Source organism: Lissotriton helveticus, chromosome 3_1 (genome assembly GCF_964261635.1).
Source record: "Lissotriton helveticus chromosome 3_1, aLisHel1.1, whole genome shotgun sequence".
Taxonomy (NCBI): Eukaryota; Metazoa; Chordata; class Amphibia; order Caudata; family Salamandridae; genus Lissotriton; species Lissotriton helveticus.
In genome coordinates this window covers 1,407,276,512-1,407,297,816 of record NC_136061.1, presented here as the reverse complement: position 1 = coordinate 1,407,297,816, position 21,305 = coordinate 1,407,276,512, and the positions used below count along the sequence as shown (strand labels likewise).

At 46.3% G+C, this 21,305-nt stretch overlaps 1 protein-coding gene across 5 annotated transcripts in view; it reads right to left on the bottom strand.

Annotated features, from left to right (window-relative positions):
• The window catches only part of CLASP1 (cytoplasmic linker associated protein 1), a 1,618,163-nt gene that overhangs the window by 916,170 nt on the left and 680,688 nt on the right, over positions 1–21,305 (bottom strand). For all 5 annotated transcript variants that reach the window (XM_078682066.1, XM_078682063.1, XM_078682065.1 and 2 more), the window contains exons 16-17: positions 13,345–13,422; positions 2,044–2,211 (exon numbers count right to left, since the gene is read on the bottom strand). In XM_078682066.1, coding sequence (XP_078538192.1) covers positions 2,044–2,211; positions 13,345–13,422 — 246 coding nt within the window. The remainder of the gene's footprint in view (positions 1–2,043; positions 2,212–13,344; positions 13,423–21,305) is intronic.

The window sequence follows — 21,305 nt, the reverse complement described above, 5'->3', positions numbered from 1 at the left end:
TATCAAATAGTAATACGCTGTTATGATCCATAGCTTCATAGTATGTTCTTGTTGTTAGTTGGACTTCATCAATGGTTATCATCAGACAAGGAAAGGGAGTTTCTTGTTTGAAATGGACGCCGTGAACTTAAGATCTGGATCACAGAGATTTACCCATTTCCTGGATGCCAAAGCAACCATTCAATAGCCCCTCTAGATTATCAAGATGTAGTTGATAAAACTGCCCCAACGTTAGGTTTCCTTCTTAAAGGGATTGATTTCATAGAGTATACAACTTTTCTCGTAGCTGTAAAGACATGCCAGATTTGAGGTGACAGTCATCTGAATCTGGAGGTATAGATTTAGCTCTAATTGGAAAACATTCTCTTTGAGTACCAAAGTGACACACCCACATCTCAGTGGCACTTCAATGTCTCAGATGTAAACATTTCCTTCACAATCATGAGTGTGGGATGTGGGATGTTTGAGTACAAATCTTCCACGTCCACTGTAATCAGCAGGACTGTCGTTCCTGTGATGTTAATTCTCTCAAATAAAATGAGAGCACCATAGGTATCCTTAATGAATGTTGGGATCCTCTTGACTACTGGTCTCAGGAAATTATATGAGAATTTGAAAAGTGGCTCAAGGAGGGACTTGATCCATGAATCAATAGCCCTCCCAGGTGGGGGTCTTTTCTCTTTGTGGATCTTAGTAAGGCAGTAGAAATAAGGTGTTGTTGGTTAATGAGGAAGTCAGCTTTCTTTCTAGTAATCCATCCAGACATTTCAGCTTTATGGACCATGATCCTGATCTTCTATTGGAGCTTCTAGGATGGATGATGGTTAATGATTTTGTAATATCTAGTGTCTTCCATTAACCTTTAACATTCTTGTCTGTAATCTTTAGAAGAAAGGATGCCAATCGCTCCACCCTTATCTGTAGACTTGATTGTTATGGAGTTGTCATCAGCAAGGGTGCTTATTGCTGTCCGCGCTTCACTAGAGATTCTGAAATGATGGTTCAGGTGCTAACCTTAGGACATCATTCAATTCAGCTTTCTCAATGCTGAGGACTTAACGTGGAAAGGCAATGGTTGGAGGAGAAAAAGAAGATGGGTTTCTCAAGCCTGAGTGCGATGTTTCTTGCAGCGAGAGTTCATCCTGAATATATACTTGTAATCTAATCTTGCGGTAGAAATTCACAGACTCACAGCTCAATCTGAAGAGATCTTCCTGCGGAGTTGGCAGAAATCCTAGGCCTTTGCTGATCAACTTTTTCTTCAATCTCAGATAGTCTTCTGTTAGACAAATTAACAATGAAATTGCTTTGCTGACTTTTTTCCCCCGGCTTCGTGTCACTATTTGGGGTTGTTCAGTGTTCCATTGTGTGTGCTGTCCTCTTCCTTTAGTTTTGCCTCTGCCTCTGCCTGGCCTATCCCTCGCAAAGTTTCGATTAAACGGTAGTGTCATCCAGGTATGAAACAATAGTAACTGTGGCAGCCAAAACTGGTTGCTGTTGAAAGGGAAAGCATTGCATAATTCTAATAACTACGTGAACCCCCAAACAACACATGCAAGTGGTATTGGAGGTTCAGTGACTAACTTTTGGCATTTACAATTAAAATATGATGTAAAGTTCAAAGTGCTCGGGAGATAGGTCAGTTGTCAAAAATAACTTATTTGTGTTGGAATATGTGCAGCAAAACTACAACAAGACTGCAACATTAACAATGGAAACACTGGTTCTCTAGTCTATGGAACTCCAAGAGGAGGAGCTCACGTTACAAGTATAGGTTGCACTTTTATGTATCTGCCCCATCCTATCTAGTGGAGTCTAGCAGACCAGCGGATAGAGTCTAACAATACTTCTAGGGACATCAGCAACCTATTACTATAAAGAAATGAAATTTTCCAGAGCAGTTGAAATCCTTGAGAAGATTCAAAGTAGAGGAATCTTTAGGAAGAAGCATTTCTCTTTTGATCTGAGCAGACATGCAAAGCAGTTAAAATATAAACATTCATGTGGTGCGTGCACTTTCAGAAGCAAAAAAAAAAAACTTACTTGAGGCTCTCTTGTGAGCTGGAAGATGAGCGATCCGACTGGGGGAGGGACATAATGCTGTCTGCACTCTTCAAATGAGACTGGAGGGCTTTCTGATAAGAAGACTCCAGTGTGTTGAACATCTGTTCCGCTTCTTTGTTAAAGTGACTGTGGAAGCTCCAGTAACATCTAAAGAAAAGAAATCAGAGAGCCATATCAGTCAGACCATTTTACTTTTCAACTTTACTTATACGAACAAAGAACCATGGCAAGCACAAAGCAAACACAAAAACAAATACATTCAGTTAGACTGAAATGACTTTCTGGTCTTTTCGATCCACAGGACAGCAAACTACAGGTTATAGGTTGGAATGCGGAGTAGCAGGTCATATTTAATGGCCCTGACTGAAGTAGGTACTACAGTAAAAATGTTACTAATTTACTAGAAAGAAGACATGATGGTCAATTTGGTAATGCATTTCATGCTAAGTCCTAGATCCATCATATTAGATCATCTAACTTCCAAGCAAAAGCCAATGCCTGGGACCCATCAGAGTTCAAACCTTCGAAACTGCCAATATCAGAAGGAGCAGGATTATCCTAAGTTGATGTAATTCATGCATCTGGGGCTCCGGGTACAAATGGTGTATGTCAGAAATAAGGTTTTTCATCTGGTAGCTCAATCTACTATCTCAATAAACCCAATCTGGTTAGGGCAAAACAGAGTTCTGAGATAATATCTGCTCACCCACTGGTAGCTATGTCGAATGCCGCAGGCTATCTGCAGATAATGACATGCTAAGTTCAAGCTGTACAATAATTTCAAAGTAAAGGACACAACACAATACAATTCCCAAGCCAATTTAGAAAGATAGAGAAAACTGTAATGATCAAAAGACACCAATATCACAAAAATAGGTAAGGGGAACCATATGAACTTTTGAAGTTTAAGGAAAAAAGTAAAGCTCCAATCAAAAGTCACTGTTCACGGTTGACTAGAATCTTGATACGACGTCTGGGTGACTGTAATGGAGCAGAGTTTGGATTTACTGAGAAAGTTGTCCTGATCAAAGTATTAAACATTTTAACTTAGTCTTTTTCATGGAAGATGAGATCTTCCAGCAGTACAACGTTCAAGGCTGTGGCTGACAAAGGTCTGTCAAAGTCAGATATGTCATCATGAAGCTCCTGACGATGCCACTGGTATGTCACCAAAAGCACAAAATGGAACAAACCTGGATTTTGTAGATGGCGAGGTCGTTGAGTTGATCAGATAGATTAGTTGCCTCGCCAAGTCCAAATTAATCTGCTATAGTGACTTTTTTGGTTAGTCGAAATCTGCCAGCAGAGCTTGCTGGACATCATAGCCAGACAGTGCTAAATGAGTTCTGACACCTTCTCTGTGAGGTCCCCCAGAACCAGCTTTCAGTGCAGAAAAAACTCGAGCGACACAACCCAATTTTGTTGCCCCTCTAGGGTTTGACTTTTCTATTTTATGCTCTGCACCTTTTTTATTACTAAAAATAATTATTATTATTTATTGTGTAGTTCATTAAACCACTACAATAGCAGTACAATTAAACATTTAAAATAAAATAAAACTGTCAACCAGTCTTCTTAATCTCATACAAATAATAGGAAGGAACACAAACATATGGGTAAGATAATCAGTAAATCAATCAATTAAAAGTCTCCACTTCCAGAATCTGCACAATCTGCTTATGTTGTGTTATTTGTATGACTTTAGTTAGACAGTAAGCCAACTGCATGTCTTTAGGGTTAAAGTACTCTCTTACCGAAGAAGCACAGGTTCTAATCCCCAGACAATGGAAGGCTAGAGGCAGTAGGCCTTTTCTTTCTATGTGAAGTATATGCAGCAACAAAGGATATGACCCATACTTTCCCCACACAAAGCACAGAATCTACAAGCATCTGATAAGTTTTTCCAATGTTGGTGTTTCTCTCCAATGGCATATTGTCCAAAACGGAGTCTGGCATGACATTTTTTGAATCTCACTGAACAGCTCTTCAACACGTAGGACTTCACCATGTTTTGCAATAAGGAGATAATAATACCCTATAGTGTTTAAGCAGACAGCAGCAGTATTTTGAGTCTGTTTCGAAGGAAAGAGCCCATATTGGACTACTTAAAATACATTTAAAGTGCTGCCAAGAATAAATAGCTTCCCAAGCTTCATGCATATTTGAATTATTTAGTGCTATATGTAGCTTGACTGAATAGTCAAAGGTATTTGTTCGATCCCAATTTTTAAGATAAAGTCATAGAAATAATTTTAATGAGCCTGGTTTAGGGATTTTACAATTTTGCCAAAAGCAGATTATGGGCGATTCTTGCAAGAATTGCTGTTTTAGCAAATAGAACTCTACGTATAACTGTGGCACTGATGTAGAAAGTGGAAGGGAGAAAATACGCCTGAATAAGTTACATTGAATTACATAAAGAAACAATTGAGGGCTTTCAAATATTAACCAGCTGTATTTGAAAGCATACATTTCAGTTTAAGTGCCTCCAACAGAGGCAAATAAGGGCCCAGTCAAATTATTGCACAGCCTTATTATAGCAAGCATTAATGGCCTGATTTTTATTGAAAATATTTTGTGATGATAAGTTAGACAACTGTTATCCTGTATACTTGGATTGATTTGCCTTCTGTTAAGATTTCAATAAGATGTTGATGTATTCCCACTGCAAAATACTAGATCAATTAACATTTCATGGTTAAAGCTCAGGCTATTTTCAATGCAATAACATCCTAGACAATTTCTAGTATACTGGAGACCTATGCTATATCTATCTGTAATAACAGTATCATCAATTTTTACAAGAACAAGGCAATTTAGTGTACTTCCTAATTTCAATGGACATGATCTAGAATTGGATAGAAAAAAGCCATTATCTGAGATATACAAGTTAATTAGAGTGGGGGCAAGGACACTGCCATGCTTAAGCCCTGTACGGGTATATCTTTTCTCAGTTAATTACTGGTCACCTAGTTTAACTTGTACACAAGTGTTAGCATAAAGGCCCTAGATAGCTCTTAGCAGTCTTCAGTTTATGACCCATGCATTCAGTTTTACCCAAAGCCTGTTTCTATTGAAGCAGTCAAATGCGGTTTTAAAATTAACGAAGCAAGCATATAGATTTTTTTTTGTTTTTCTTTTTAAACAGACTTTTATTGGTTTTCAAAGACATACACACTCCCCCATGGGCATCATGAAAGACTAGCCGGGAAGGCGATATTCAGTACAATAACATACATTAGCAAACTTGTGGTCCTCCCAACACAGGCTGCGATCGAAGGGCCTCTACAAGGGGCCCAGGCGCACACTACTGATGGCCATCCATCCTCCCACAGGTAGTCCAACATACAGCTCGGTTTGTTTATATGCATGGTCCAGCCCAATATTGTAATTAAAAATAAAGAAATCCCAAACCCCATTCCTTCCTCCCCATTCCGAAACAGCCCAACAAAGCCCCCCTCCCCAACCCAAACCCCCAAGCATGCAGCCGGTCGCTATAATACACAAGGAGATCATCAGAGCTCTCACACCACCCAACATAATCTCTGTCTCCCAGGTCACAGCCCAGGGCATATCAGGAACACTGGGGAAAAAGTTTCTGTCAGGCCCCTATTGGTCACATCATGCCCTTCCTCCCTCAGACGGGGGCCACGCACGTGGTCTGTGCGTCCTCCCCCTCGTCTAGTGCGCTCCCGTCTGCTGCAATCGGTTGCTTAGCCAGCTCCACGAGTGCCACCCACTCTTGGGCCATTTAAAGCGATTTCTTGCTCCCACTATGCCTGGCCATGCATAGTCTGTAGCTCCTTTCACTCTCTGCCCACTTCACCAGTTCCCTACGCCAGAGCGCTAGAGTGGGCCCCTATCTCGCCTTTCAGTGGGAAGTAAGTTCTCTCTTAGCCAGGACCAGCCCCAAATCAATGAACCTGCTGGTAATCTTGGTATTAGCAGTGTGCAAAAACCAGTGCAACAGACAAACCCTTGGCGTTATTGCTATCTCCCTCTCCGTCACAGTCTCCAAAGCAGTAGTCACCCCTTGCCAGTAGTCCTCCAACTGAGGGCAGTCCCAGAACATGTGCAAAAAACTCGCCCCTTCCCGAGTACAATGGGGAAAGTCGACACCCCAAAATATTAGTTAATTTTGCCGGTGTAAGGTAGGCCCTATGCAAGACATAAAATTGGATTAACTGAAAGCGCACATTCCGAGAGCTTTTCCACACCCTCTCGCGATCGCCTCCCAAGGCTTTTCCTCAATGGGTTCCCCCAAATCCGTCTCCCACTTAAGCCGCAACGCCGTCAGGGGTTGTCGAAAGTCCTGGGTAATCGCCCATAAAGACAAGTTACCACTTTGACAGTTCCCGCTGCCATCACTACATATTGACAGGCGAGGGACATGACAGGTTCTATCAATCCCCCCGCCAGTGCTTTCTGATAGACGCTGTCAGGGCCGCATGCAGGAGAAACTCCCCTCGCGGAAGGTCATGGCGCTCCGTAAGGTTGTTGAAAGGAAGGAGGTTGCCATCTTCGTATAGGTCACCTACTGCGGTGACTCCCGCCTCCTCCCAAGCCTGCAGCTGGCTCCAATCACCCCCATGAGGCAGTGCCTCGCACATCCTCAGCGGGATCTCGGGCGCATAAGGGGTCTTAACGTGTGCCCTTCTGGCCATACGTGCCCAGCACTGCCGCACCACACGTAAATCTGGCGACATCAACCCATCCCTCAGCGGTACTCGCAGCAGGGCACAAGACAAATGATGCCAACTCAGGACCGACAACTCCAGGTCCTCTGGGTGCAGGAGGTGACCCGCCAACGATTTCGTAAACCATTGGAGCTGCGCACCGTTATAGTAGACCTCTAGGTCCGGCAACGCCAGGCCTCCCTCTGCCTTGGGCCGCTGCATGGTAGTCAGGGCAACCCTCCGCCTTCCAGTCCCCCATAGAAATCCTGTGATCAAAGTATTGAGCTGGGCAAAGAACTTACCAAGGATCCAAATGGAGAGCATCCCAAAGTAATAGAGGAATCTGGGCAGAATGACCATCTTCACCAGAGCAACCCTACCTGCAACGGATAGAGGAAGAGTCCCCCAAAAATCGAAACAGGTTTAGGCTCTGCGTAGCGCTTGCCCTATATTGCCCTCCAAAAGATCGTCAGGAGCATGGTAAATCTGGGTCCCCAAGTAAGGTAGACAACGGGGCTCCCACGGGACATCCCCTGTGGCCGGTTGGTCCATCCTGTCTGGCCTGGCGGGGAACAAACACGACTTGGTCCATTTCACAAGGAGACCCGCCACTCTTCCCAAGGTCTCCAACAAGTCCTTCGCTCCACGTAGAGCGTCCCCAGAGTCCGGTAAGAACATGAGCAGGTCGCCCGCATACAATGCTATATGCTGCATTTGCCCCTCTACCAAGAGCCCAGAATAGTACCTCCCCGACCTGGCATGAGCAGCCTTTGGCTCCATCGCCAGAGCAAACAATAGAGGGGAAGCAAGCATATAGTTTATTGAATTTCGTTTTTGCATAATGGTTTGATAAAAGTGATAGTCATGATTTTTTCAATTATACCACTATCTGCCATGAATCCGGTTTGATACCAGGGAATCCGTTTTTTGTGTCTGGCCATTTTTTAAGGTCTTTTATCTATAGGAAAGCATAAAAGAACAATAGTTACTTACCTGTAATCTGTGGTTCTCCAGTATTGGTGTCTTTCATAGATTCACATGCCTGAATCATTCCCCGTCGTCGGGGTGGGAGTCCCACGGTATATAAAAAGCAGTAATATGCAATAATATCCTTAGAAAAACTTGGTAATACCCAACCAGGAAGTAAAGTAGCCCAAGCTACAAGATTAAAAACTTCCACACTCATGACTATCCTAGTCATTTTGTATAGACCAAACTGCAGCCAATCAGGCAACAGCACCCACCAGAATGTTCTCCCCAGAGGCTCAGGCTCTCAGATTTTCTCGCACAGGAGTGAAGCTAAAACATCCTAGCCTAAAGAGCCTCAGAGGGGAGGTGGGCGGGTTGCATGTGAATCTATGAAAGACACCAATACTGGAGAACCACAGATTACAGGTAAGTAACTATTGTTCTTCTCCAGAATTAGGGTGTCTTTCATAGATTCACATGCCTGAATCAGAGTAGATAGCAGTACCGAAATAATGCTTGGAAGACGCTATTTGTAACATAAGTTTGTACTTAGCAAGTATATACATTCACATAATAAAATGCCAACATTCATATATGCATGAAAAAACTTGCAATCACATGAGAATGCACCCAAATTAGGCATGGAATAAGCGTCTGGAAAGCAGTACAGAGGAGGAGGGAAAACAGAGGCTCATCTTATCTGAAAAGATTGCGTAGAACCGCTTGACCCACTGACTTATCAGCCTCGATGGCAGTATTCAAACAATAATGCTTGGTGAAAGTAGGTCTGCTGGACCAAGTCGCTGCTCTGCAGATTTGCTGACGAGGAACTCCAGCAAAAAGAGCAGTCGAGGAAGAAACAACTCTTGCAGAGTGAGCTCTTGGAATTGTCTGTAAAGGTCTTCCAGCTTGAAGATGGCAAAAGTCAATAGCTGCAGAAATCCATCTAGCTATGGTTTGTTTAGGCACTGCTTGTCCTTGCCGTATCTTTCCATAGGCAATAAGCAGTTGATCGGATTTGCGAATGGCAGAGGTCCTTTGCAAATAGAATTTTAAACATCTTCTAATGTCAAGGGTATGTAATGCCCTCTCCGCAGGGGATTGCGGATTAGGAAAAAACGTCTTTAAGATGACTGGTTCGTTCAGGTGAAAATCCGAAGGCACTTTTTTAGGCATAAACCTTGGGTTTGTACGTAGCACTATAGAATTGGACGTGAATTGTAAGAAAGGTGAATTGACGGTGACAGCTTGATCATCACTGACTTTTCTAGATGAAGTTAATGCTAGCAAAAGAGAAACTTTCCATGTTAGGAATTTGAAATACACCCTGTGAATTGGCTCAAATGGGTGGCGCATGAGCTGCGCTAATACTACATTAAAATGCCCTGATGGAGGCGGACGACGTACAGGAGGAAACATTCTGAATAGTCCCTTAAAGAACTGTTGTATTCTTGAAGAATAAAGAGAGGTGGACTCATCCTGACGTTACCTTGAAATGGCTGCCAAAAAGACCTTCAACGTTGCATGAGATAAGCCTGATCTTGGCAAGTGCAAGAAAAAAGGTAATATCTGGTCCGGCGTTGCATGAAATGGGTGAACCCCAGCAGATTAACACCAAATGCACATTCTTTTCCATTAACGTCTGTATGTCTTTATTTTAGTAGGTGCTCTCGCGTAAGCCAGTACCTCCTTACAATCCGCCGAGATATTCAGATGAGCTAATTCAAGGTGCTCAGGCGCCAAGCTGCTAATTTTAGAGAAGCAGGATCCGGATGGCAAATTTTACCATTCTGAATGGAGAGGAGATTCTGTATTGGTCGAAACTGTATTGGATCGCACTCTGAGAGGAGAAGGAGTTCGGTGAACCAGTATTGGTGAGGCCACCTGGAGGCGATGAGAATCAAGCGACACGGCTCTTTCTTCATCTTCCGGAGAACTCTCGGAACCAACGGTATAGGAGGAAAGCCGTAAGCATATATTTGAGACCAGTTTATCGAAAACGCCTTCCCCTGCGAGTCCCTGTGGGGATGCCAGCTTGCAAAGAAACAAGCATTTGCTGTTCTTTTTTGTCGCAAAGAGGTCCAGATCGGGATAACCCCACTGCTGGAAGATTCGATCCGCCGTTGGCTGTTGCAGTTCCTATTCGTGGTTGGACACCGTTGACCTGCTGAGGGTGTCCGCCAGCACATTTGCAACTCACAGCACATGAACAGCCAAGAGATTGATCCTGTGTCGTATCGCCCAAGCCCATATCTCTTGGGCTTCCTGAGATAGAAGAACCGACCTCGTTCTTCCCTGTTTGTTTAAGTAATGCATACTTGAAGTATTGTCTGTGCGAACCAATACTGTGGCCCCTTGAATGATTGCGCGAAAGGATTTGAGGGCTAAGAAGATGGCACCTAGCTCTAGCAGATTGATGCGCCAAGCCTTTTGTTGAGGGTTCCATTTCCCGCTGACCTTCAGCCCTTGAAGATATGCTCCCCAACCCTCGAGGGATGCGTCTGTGGTGATTGTGTAATTGGGCGCTTCTTGAAGGAAACGCACACCCCTTCTACAAATTTCTTTCTTGGACCCACCAAACAAAAAGCCTCTTGCATCCGAGGAGTGATTTGAATGAGATCTTCGAATGAACTGGAGACCTGCAGCCACTGCTTGTCTAGCTCCTCGAGCAATTTTCTCATGTGTAATCTATAGTTGGGAACCAACGGGATGCAGGTGGAGGCCGTGGCCAGGAATGACTGAGGATCTACTGAAACGGACTTTTTTGTACGTAGAAGAACCACCAAGTGGGAGCTGCAGGCCCGTCGTTCGTGTGAGACAAACACCTTTGCTAGGTTTGTATTGATTGATGCTCCGAGAAACGTTCATATCGGAGCTAGTACTAGTTGGGACTTGTGATGATTTATTGAAAATCAGGTTTTGAAACAGTGACTGACAAGTCTGGGTGTGCTGGACTGCTTGTAAATAAGAGCGAGCCCTTATTATACAGTTGTCTCAGTAATGATAAATTTGTATGCCTTGCAGACGTAGATAGGCTGCCGCTGGTGCCAGGATCTACGTAAAGACACATGAAGCGGACCTAAGTCCAAAAGGTAGGACTTTAATTAAAAATGTTTTGTACCTATTGTAAAGCGTAGCCACTTCCTGTGCCTAGGAAGGATTGGCACATGAAAATAGACCTCCAGCGAGTTGTCTGCCTTGTAGCCGAACAGGCGACGGCCAACAAAGGGTATGTCCATAAGAGTGGATTGGACATCCCCTGAAAAAACAGTCGACCACTGCCAGGCGTAGCGCCGAAGGGCTACAGACGTGGAAATCGTCCAGCCTATTGAGTCGGAGGTATCCAGCCCACCGAAGATGGTAAACTTTGCTGCGCCTGGCGCCACTGACATGCACCGACTATCTGAATGGAAGCAGCGATCAACCCTAGACACCACCACCATTATGAACTTAATCCACTCGGGAGCACCCACGGACTCCTGCCCACACATCTACAACCTAGGGGGAGAATAAATCAGCAACCACCACACAGAGAACCTCAACACATCCAACTCAACAGTCATCGTCCCTGCTGGATGTAAGCATGCGGAGGTCAATCCTCTCCAGAAAAAACCCTCTGCCTTCCCCACCATACTCATTATCGGCCCATCTCGCTACTCCCCTTCCCAGCCAAAAACTATGAGAAAGCCATCAACTGCAAGCTCACAGAGTACCTCGAACAGAACAACTTTCTTGAAGCCTCCCAATCAGGCCTCTGGGCCAGCCACAACACTGTGACTGCCATGATCACAGCTACTTATAACATCAGACACCTCCTCACCCAAGGGGAAACAGCAGCCCTCATTCTCCTCAACCTCTTTGCGGCATTCAACACTGTCTCCCATCACACCCTCATCATCATACTCCACCACCTGGGTATCCAATGTAACGCTCTCAAATGGATCGCCTTCTTCCTCTCCGGCTGAACACTCAGGATCCACCTAAACACCTTTTTATCCAAACCCCAGATCATCATCTACGGCATCCGTCTGGGCTCCTCCCTCAGCCACACCCTCTTCAACACCTACCGGAAGACTCTAGCAGACATCGCCCAGACCCACGGACTAAACATCATCTCATATGTCGATGAGGTGCAGCTCAACCATTCCCTCACAGAAGATACCGTCACAGCCAACTTCTAGGACATCTTGTCAGACATCACCAACTGGGCGATGGCCAACAGCTTGAAGCACAACTGGGAGAAAACTGAGGTACTTATCTTCGAAAACAACCCCTCCCTCTGGGACAACACCTGATAGCACACTGCACTCGGCCCGCTCCGGCTCCCTCCAACCACACATGCAACCTCAGAATCATCTTGGATAGACAACTAACCATGAAGAACAAGTCAATGCCGTCTTCTCCTCCTGCTTGCACACTCTCCGCAAGATCTTCCGCTGAATCCCCATCTCCACCAGTTAAACAGTCACCCGAGCCCTCATCTCCAACTGCCTCCACTAACGCAACAAATTCTACGCCGGGACCACCAAACTGCTCAAACGCCTCCAGACCATCAAGAACATGGAAGCAAGATTAATCATCAACCTCCCCAGGAGAACAAGCACCACCTCCACACCTCAGAGCACTCCACTGGCTCCCCGTACAGAAAAGATGCCTCTTCAAGCTCATTACTCACGGCTACAAGGCCCACCACAACTCTGGGCCCGCCTACGTTTACCACCGCCTGACGTTCCATCGACCCAACAGGGAACTCCACTCCACCTTTTTCGCCCTGACCCACACCCCTTGTATCTGCTGGAAACGCTGCTGAGGTCGGTCTTTCGCCTACCTCACCGGCAAGTCATGGAATGGCCTCCACCTTCACTTCCGCACCGACCTTCACTTAAATTCAGGAAGAAGCTTAAGACATGGCTCTTCGACCACAGAAGTTAGGACCTAGGCCTGGGGACCTCCTGGGGTGCAAAGTCATGCGTTACAAGAACTCTTCGATTGATTGATGGATGCATGGCATTAGAACAAAGTTCCAAATCACTTAATCATCTTTAAGCACACAAGACCATCCCTTTCAAAGAGTGTCTGAGTTTTTAGTAAGTCAATCTCTCATTGTGGAGGCCATTTGCAACCCCCCCGGGGCATCTCTATACAGTGTCTTGGCTGATCGCCTCCTGATCTCGAACAAGCACGATAATGAATAAAAGCATTAGAACAAAATGTATTATCTCAAATATCAAAAAGCTGAGCGCCAAACATGGGCATCACATTGTACTACACTTTTGCTCCAGGCAATGGAAGTCTTTTTATAAATATACATGGTGCTCATTCTACAATTTCAACAAGGATAAAAAAAACATACTTTGGAGAACCATTCAAAGGAATTATAACTTAGATGGAAAACTTGAAAAGGGTATTCAAAAATGCTATCACTGCTAACTAAACAAAAAGGAAGTATTCTCCAGGAACATGTTTGAAAATAAAATGAAGTTAACATGTCACAAACAGTATAGGAGATTAGATCTGGAAAAGTAAGGAAAATGAAGTTGGGATACATTATTAATAGACTCAAAGAAGATTATCAAAGCCTACAAGTTTACAATGCGTTTATCAGCGTACCAAGGGCTATTAATTTAAAACTTACTTTCTTGCTACTATGCGAGCTTCTGAGTCAGCGTCGTGGATTCCCTTCTTTATGGTTTCTGCTAGCACTGCTATGTGCCTGGATGGGGAGAAATCTTTGTCAATATCAGAGTGCATTTAAACAATCTAATACATTTTTTACTCCTGCATCTATTTGCTTTGCTTGACTTATTTTTGCACTAGGTACTATTGGAGTCCATGTTTATAAGTATATTTTCTGATTAGTCTGCTTTGACTTGCATTTAATGATTTCAAAGTATGTTTTGCTGTTAAATTTCAAGTTCAGTTATTCTAAAATTGACCTAATTCATTATTATTAAATGTTTACTATCTAAAATAAAATAAAAATCAGGCATGCGTAACCACTACCAACATCAACAGATGTCCCGAATTTGGAAATCCATATTTTTTTCACATTTTTTGCAAGAAATACGAAGAAAAAAAATTGACGACAACAACAGCACTACATACTTGTGTACCAGGTTGGGTTTTCTTTATTGAAAATACTGTGTTTTTTACAAGAAAAATCAGAATGCAAGTGTACCTAACAGAATACATTTTCTGTATCTGACAAGGAATTAAAAAGTTCAAGAATTCAGGAAATTCCCTTTATGGAATAGGAATTTTCATGCTCCCATGACTTCAATAACTGCACTGTTTTAAATAACTCCTTAGTCAAAAATGTAAAACCAGACATAATGTAAACTGAACCTGGCACCTGCACAATTTAATCTTATAACTATAAAATAGATATTTCCAGGCCAGGGTGATGGAAATGAAAGGCATTAGACATTTATTCTACTAAGGTTATGATTAACAATATATTTGTCAGTTTGCAGACGTGCTGGGGAAATTCATTATGGCAGATATGCACAGCCTACTATGCATCAATGTACACATGATGCTGTAGAGTGCTAACAAAACTAGTTTCAGACTTCTCAGCACCTAACAATGGGGTCCTTGAAACTAAGAGCCACTGACATTCCAAGACAGTATTTCCCACTTGGTCTCCTTCATGGAGGAATCCTCTTAAAATTACGTGCCAATGAGTACATCCTTGCAAAGAAAAAAAATCAGAGAAACTTGGTAAGCAAAGAAGTCTTCCACAGTGTTTACAGAAAGACGTGAGAGATTAAACCAAAATTAGGTTTGCAGACAGAAGTATCTCCAAATGGAATGAGACCTAATCACCAAAGGACTGATTATGATCCAGGGACCTAATCACCAAAGGACTGATTATGATCCAGGGACATCTGCACAACAAAAGACTGTTGCAGGATTCTTCCAGAAAATATCTTCTGCGTTTGGCTGTGAACAAATATGTGTTGAGTTGTTCTGAAAATCAGATCTCCAGTGAAGCAAACTCTTGGGGAACAGACCGAGGTTTAACAAGTTTAGGTGTAAGCTCAACTGTGTTCAATGCATGTTTAATGAAGCTGGAACAATAGTACAAATGATCTGGGAAATCTGATGTTAAAGTTATTGACCCTCATTGTAAATGCAACCAAAAAGTATTGAATATGAAGACCCGCTGGATTTATTCTGACTCACTAAAATATTCACAACTCTCACTACTAGTTTATTTGACTGGAACGCAAGCATAGACACCATTAATAGAGATCTTGGGTTTAACATAATTATGCACAAATGGTATAGGCTTGCATTCAATATGGCATGAGAACATATGGATGTTGTTCACATGAAATATTACATTAAAACAAAAGCAGAAGATGGGGTACTATAGGTTTAGCACTGATAGCAATGTTTTTCTTAGTGATCAATTCCTAGCGGAGAATCAATTTTGTCTACTTATTATTGTAGGCTGACTGGGAAGGAATTTACACTATACATAAAGATGCAGTTTCTTTTGCAAGCTAAATGATGGATATGACATTTTGGAAACGCAAACTTCGCTCTGCTTCGCCCTGCCGTGAGGGAAACGGCTTACCTGCAGTAAACTACCGGCTCCTGGCTGCTATTAACCTCACCAGTATCTCGCCGTGAGGGGAACGGCTGACGGATTCCTTTTGCAACCCTGCCTACATTTCCCAGGGTGCCTTCCTCTGGACGCTTGCCAATGCGTCAGGAGAGGGCGCCGGAGGCCCTCAAAGGACGCCCGGCCCTCCCGTCAGCGCCAGAAGGAGCCAGGCCAGGGCCACCCCCTTGCGTTTTCATTTAAATCGGTCCGTGAGTTGGGGGCACAATAGCTGTCTTCTACTCAAAGGAACTGTCATTCTCTCTGGGACATTTGTCTTGTTTTTCAAGCCGGGGACTCTTTCTTTCTTTTTTTTTTTTGGGACACTGTAACCTGGGCTTGGGGTTCTGGGGTTTCCACTATACCAGGCTGTGGGACAGTAACTAGAGGAACACCGGGTCGTGTGGGTAAAGAAGGCTTTATTGGTATTAGGCGTCTCTGGGGTAACATCAAAGTCTTCCTGGTCCTGAGCGTGAGTCTTTGGCAAACTGGCTGGGATCCGTCGTGGCGTTCGGGTTTTGAACGCGTCAGGTATGATGTTTCCGGTGACGGCGTCCCCTGGTCTGGTCGGGCTGACGAGTCTCTGAGCTCCGGGGACCCATGCAAGGAAAACCAACAGAGAGGGAGCCGTTAGTGTTATCGCCTACTGGGGTATGCCCTTGGGACCATGTGCAGTGGTTGGAGGGGGTCACCGGTGTATCTCTGTACAGATATGCAGGGTGAAGGGTGACGGGTCCGGACAGACAGTGAGGGATATATGCGGGTATAAGGAAACGAGAGGATGGGAAGACGAGGGGGTCAAACACGGGGCTTTATACACTATTCACACTCGCTTGCCCACCCAAGCTGCCATACGCTCCCGTACCTGGGTTAGCCACGCTCCTCCCCCGGGAGAGTGGCACGGCGGCTCACGGGGTCGTTGGCCTCCTGGCTCTCCGTGGGTCGCTTCTCCTTCCTCTCGCTGCACTTCTTCGTGGCTCGGTGGTTCCCTCCTCTGCTCTCCGACAACGCTCCTCGCCTTCTCCTCCTGGGTGATGTCACACGCCAGGTACATCACTTCCTCCTGTTTATCCAATCCGGCGTCCCTGACGTACCTCGAAGGCGGGGCTTCCTCCTCCTTGAATTCCCAGTTAAAGGCGCCGTGTTCTTCATCTGTGAAATCGTCCTGTTCGGTGTCCCAGGTGTCTGTCTGGAATGAAGGAGGTAGGACGGGGTCATTGCCGGGGGTCCACCACCCCTCGCTGTCGCTTCGCCTCGCCCCGTTACATTCCTCCCCCCCTGGATTCTCCCGATCGGGGAGAAGGGGCATGCGAGAAAGGAAATCAGCATTCCCATTGTCCCTCCCCTTGCGGTGCACCACCGTAAACGAAAAGGGTTGAAGAAACAAAAACCATCGCAGGACGCGGGCATTCTGGGTCCTGTTCCTGTGCATCCACTGTAAAGGGTCGTGATCGGAGTAGAGAGTGAACGCCCTCCCCTCCAGGTAATATCTCAATTTGTCAATTGCCCACCGAATAGCGAGGCATTCCTTCTCCACGGTGGGATACTTCTGCTCCCTCGGATGTAGTTTTCGGCTTATGTACAATATGGGGTGCTCGGCGTTGTCATCCCCCACCTGGGAAAGTACTGCACCGATACCTGACTCGGAAGCGTCTGTCGCAAGGGAAAAGGGTTTTCCGAAGTCAGGGGGCATAAGCACTGGGCTGGTGGTTATGGCTTTCTTCAGTTGAAGGAAGGCCTTCCTGGCGTCATCGGAGGGAGGACGCGGTAGGACGTTTCTCACGTTTTTCTGTAGGAGATTGGTCAGGGGGTTTGCTATCTCGGCGAAGTCTTTAATAAACCGACGATAGTAGCCCATAAGGCCTAGGAAAGCTCTGAGCTCCCTTTTATTGGAAGGAAAAGGTGTCTCAGTGATCGCTTTGATTTTCTCCTCCTGGGGTGCAATCACCCCGTCTCCCAACATGAACCCGAGGTATTTCACCTTGGGGTAAGCCGCTCTTGATTTCATGGCATTGACATGCAACCTGGCCTCACCCAAAGATGCCAGTACATTCGTTATGTGGTCTAGGTGCTCTTTCCAGGAGTGACTGAAGATGACGATGTCGTCTAGGTATACCGAACTGTACCTCCTATGGGGTGCCAACACTTTATTCATGAGTCTTTGGAACGTGGCAGGTGCCCCGTGGAGGCCGAACGGAAGGACATTGAATTCAAAAAGCCCGTCCTCTGTGGCAAAGGCGGTTTTGTGGCGGTCCTCCTCCCTCAGGGGTACCTGCCAATAACCTTTCGTCAGGTCCAGAGTCGTTATGTATTTGGCCTCCCCTATTCGTTCTATCAATTCGTCCACCCGGGGGATGGGAAATGCATCGAACGAGGAAATGGCGTTCAGTGCCCTGAAGTCCATACAAAACCGGGTGGACCCATCCGGTTTGGGGACCATAACAATGGGGGATGACCAGCTGCTCTTTGATGGTCGGATGACCCCAAGTTCCAACATGCTTGCTACTTCATGACGTACATCCGCCCTTTTTGCGGCAGGAATGCGATATGCTCTTTGTTTTACCATTCGCCCTTTGTCTGTTTGTATCTCATGTTCTGCTAGATGGGTGCACCCGGGTGTATCTGAAAACAGATGTGAATACCGGCGGAGTACGTCAAGCAACTCTTGTTTTTCCGAGTCGATGAGCTCTGGGTTGATGGGCAAGGAACCCAGGGTTGACTCGGTGCTACTTTCTGGTAGCACCAGATTAGTCGATCTGGGAGCTGGTCCCAACCACTTTTTCAGTAGGTTTATATGGAAGGTCTGCTTACGACTGGGTGACATACGCAACCTATAAGTGGTGTTGCCGAACTTCTCAAGCACTTGGTACGGACCCTTCCACTCACTCCTGAATTTTTGCGTAGAAGACGGGAGCAGCACTAAAGCCCAGTCCCCTCTGTTCAGCGTTCTCCATCGTTTCCCTTTATCGTAGTTGCTCTTTTGGTGGTGTTGGGCCGACTGTAGGTTCGAATAGGCCAGATCACGCAACTTGCCTAAACGGGACCGTAACTGCTGGGTGTACTCCAGCAGAGACCGTTGCTCAGTAGCCTCCTCTCTTTCCCATGTCTCTCGGGTGATCTCTAGAAGGGACCGCGGTTGCCGGCCATACAGGAGCTCAAAGGGCGAATAACCGAGGCTGCTCTGGACCTGTGCCCTTACCACATAAAGAGCTAACGGGAGCATTTTGTCCCAATCTTTGTTTTCGGCACTCAACAGTTTTTTTAGGGTGTTCTTGAGGGTCCTGTTATATCTTTCCACCAGCCTGTCTGTCTGGGGGTGATAAGCTGAGGTGCGGATGTGATGGAGATCCAGAGTCTTACACACCTCCCTCATCATCCGCGACACGAAGGGTGTCCCTTGATCTGTTAGGATTTCCCGGGGAAACCCTACTCGTGAAAATAATTCAACCAGCTTCTCAGCTATGTTCTTGGTGGTTGGAGTGCTTAACGGAAACGCCTTGGGAAATCTGGTGGAATAGTCCACCACCACAAGGGCATAGGTATGTCCTCGGGAGGTGCGTGGTAAGGGCCCTATGAGGTCCATACCCACGCGTTCCCATGGATTGCCGATAATGGGCAGGGGCTGTAACGGTACTGATGGGGGTTTAGTCAGGTTTTTCCGCTGAGACACCTCACAGTGTTGACAATACGCCTCCGTCTCTTTATATATGCCAGGCCAGAAAAACAACCGTAAGATGTTTTGGGTGGTCTTTTCGGCCCCGCTGTGCCCTGCTGTCAGGTGGGTGTGGGCATAGAACAATATTTGCTCTCTAAAGTCTTTTGGCACCACCAGTTGACTCTGGTCTCCCTCCTTGCCTTCGCGGTATAGCAGATCATTCACTATGCTAAACCTGGGGTACTTTAGCCTGTCGTCTGTTGTTTGTGCCAGATGGGCGGCCTCCCACGCATTCAAGAGGGTAGGGTCGTTCGCTTGTGCAAATCGGAATCCCTTGGTTCGGCAGACAAGTATGCCCCAGCTGGATGATTATCTAGCTCTCGTTTAAACAGGGCCAGGAACTGCAGATTGTCAACCCCCAGAATCAGTTCTTCGGGCAGGGACCCTAGTACGCCTACTTTCACGGTGCATGGTTCCCTCCCTATGGGGTGTACAGTGATCCGTGCAACGGGATAGGTCTTGACGTCCCCGTGAACACACCGTATATGTACTTCCCCTTCTTTCCCTATCTGAGAGGGTTCTAGTAGTCTTTCCCTGATGACTGATTGTCTACACCCTGAGTCAAGGAGGGCTTTCACCATGACGTGGTTCACCCGCACCCTTACATAATAAGATGGTCCCATTTCGGCGGAGTACATCACTGCTTTTGGTATATATCCGACGTCCATGGGCTCCTCACTGGGTTTCTTTCGGGGGCATAACCGTGCTATATGGCCCCACTCCCCGCATTCGAAACACTGGGGTCCTTTCAACGGGGTCACATCCGGGCGGAAAGGCCGTGGCTTCAGGAGTTCATAGACGGTCTTCTTTTTTTCTGTCTTGACGAGAGGGGTTGGGGGTTTTGTGGGTTTCTCTGTGTCCCACGGGTAGGATCTCGGGGCTGCCCTCGTATAGTTGGACGCCATCTCTATTGCCTGAGAAGCCGTCAGTCCAGGATGTTGTCTCAACCATCGTTGAGTACCATATGGGAGCGCCTCCATGAATTGTTCAAGGACTATGCTTGTCATCACGTCTTCTTTATTCCTAATGTCTGGCCTTAGCCACTTTTCAGCTGCCATTTTGAGACGCAAATACAGGGTTTTCGGGTTTTCCCCCGGGACTCCTTTCTCCTTCCGAAACCTGAGGCGGTATGCCTCGGCATCCATTCCCAGGTGGTCCAGGATCACCCCCTTGATCTCGTACGTGGATGTGCCCGCATGGTTCGCAACCTGGTACACTGTCTGGGCCTCGCCCGTCAACAAGGGCGCTAGGAAGAAAGGCCATTTCTCCTCCGGCCAACCACAGGCGCGGGCGGCTCTTTCAAAATTGACAAGGAAGGCGTCTGGATCTTCTCCTACGACGTACTTTTGTAGTGCCACACCAGATGGATGGGGTCCTGTGGGCCTTCTATCTAGCGCCACGGGGGCCCCTGGTGACTGCACCACTTTGTGGAGATTGTCCATTTGCTGCGTCATGGTGCTGCGGAAGAGCGCTCTGTCTGCGTCCGCGGTGCTTATTTGCTGGTTGACGGCCCATTCCAATTTCTGTTGACCTTCTATCAATGTCTGTATGACTTGTTCCATGTTTGGGTCGAGTTCTGAGGGAGTAGATCCCACTTCTGACACCACTGTAACCTGGGCTTGGGGTTCTGGGGTTTCCATTATACCAGGCTGTGGGACAGTAACTAGAGGAACACCGGGTCGTGTGGGTAAAGAAGGCTTTATTGGTATTAGGCGTCTCTGGGGTAACATCAAAGTCTTCCTGGTCCTGAGCGTGAGTCTCTCTTTGTTGGCAAACTGGCTGGGATCCGTCGTGGCGTTCGGGTTTTGAACGGGTCAGGTATGATGTTTCCGGTGACGGCGTCCCCTGGTCTGGTCGGGCTGACGAGTCTCTGAGCTCCGGGGACCCATGCAAGGAAAACCAACAGAGAGGGAGCCGTTAGTGTTATCGCCTACTGGGGTATGCCCTTGGGACCATGTGCAGTGGTTGGAGGGGGTCACCGGTGTATCTCTGTACAGATATGCAGGGTGAAGGGTGACGGGTCCGGACAGACAGTGAGGGATATACGCGGGTATAAGGAAACGAGAGGATGGGAAGACGAGGGGGTCAAACACGGGGCTTTATACACTATGCACACTCGCTTGCCCACCCAAGCTGCCATACGCTCCCGTACCTGGGTTAGCCACGCTCCTCCCCCGGGAGAGTGGCACGGCGGCTCACGGGGTCGTTGGCCTCCTGGCTCTCCGTGGGTCGCTTCTCCTTCCTCTCGCTGCACTTCTTCGTGGCTCGGTGG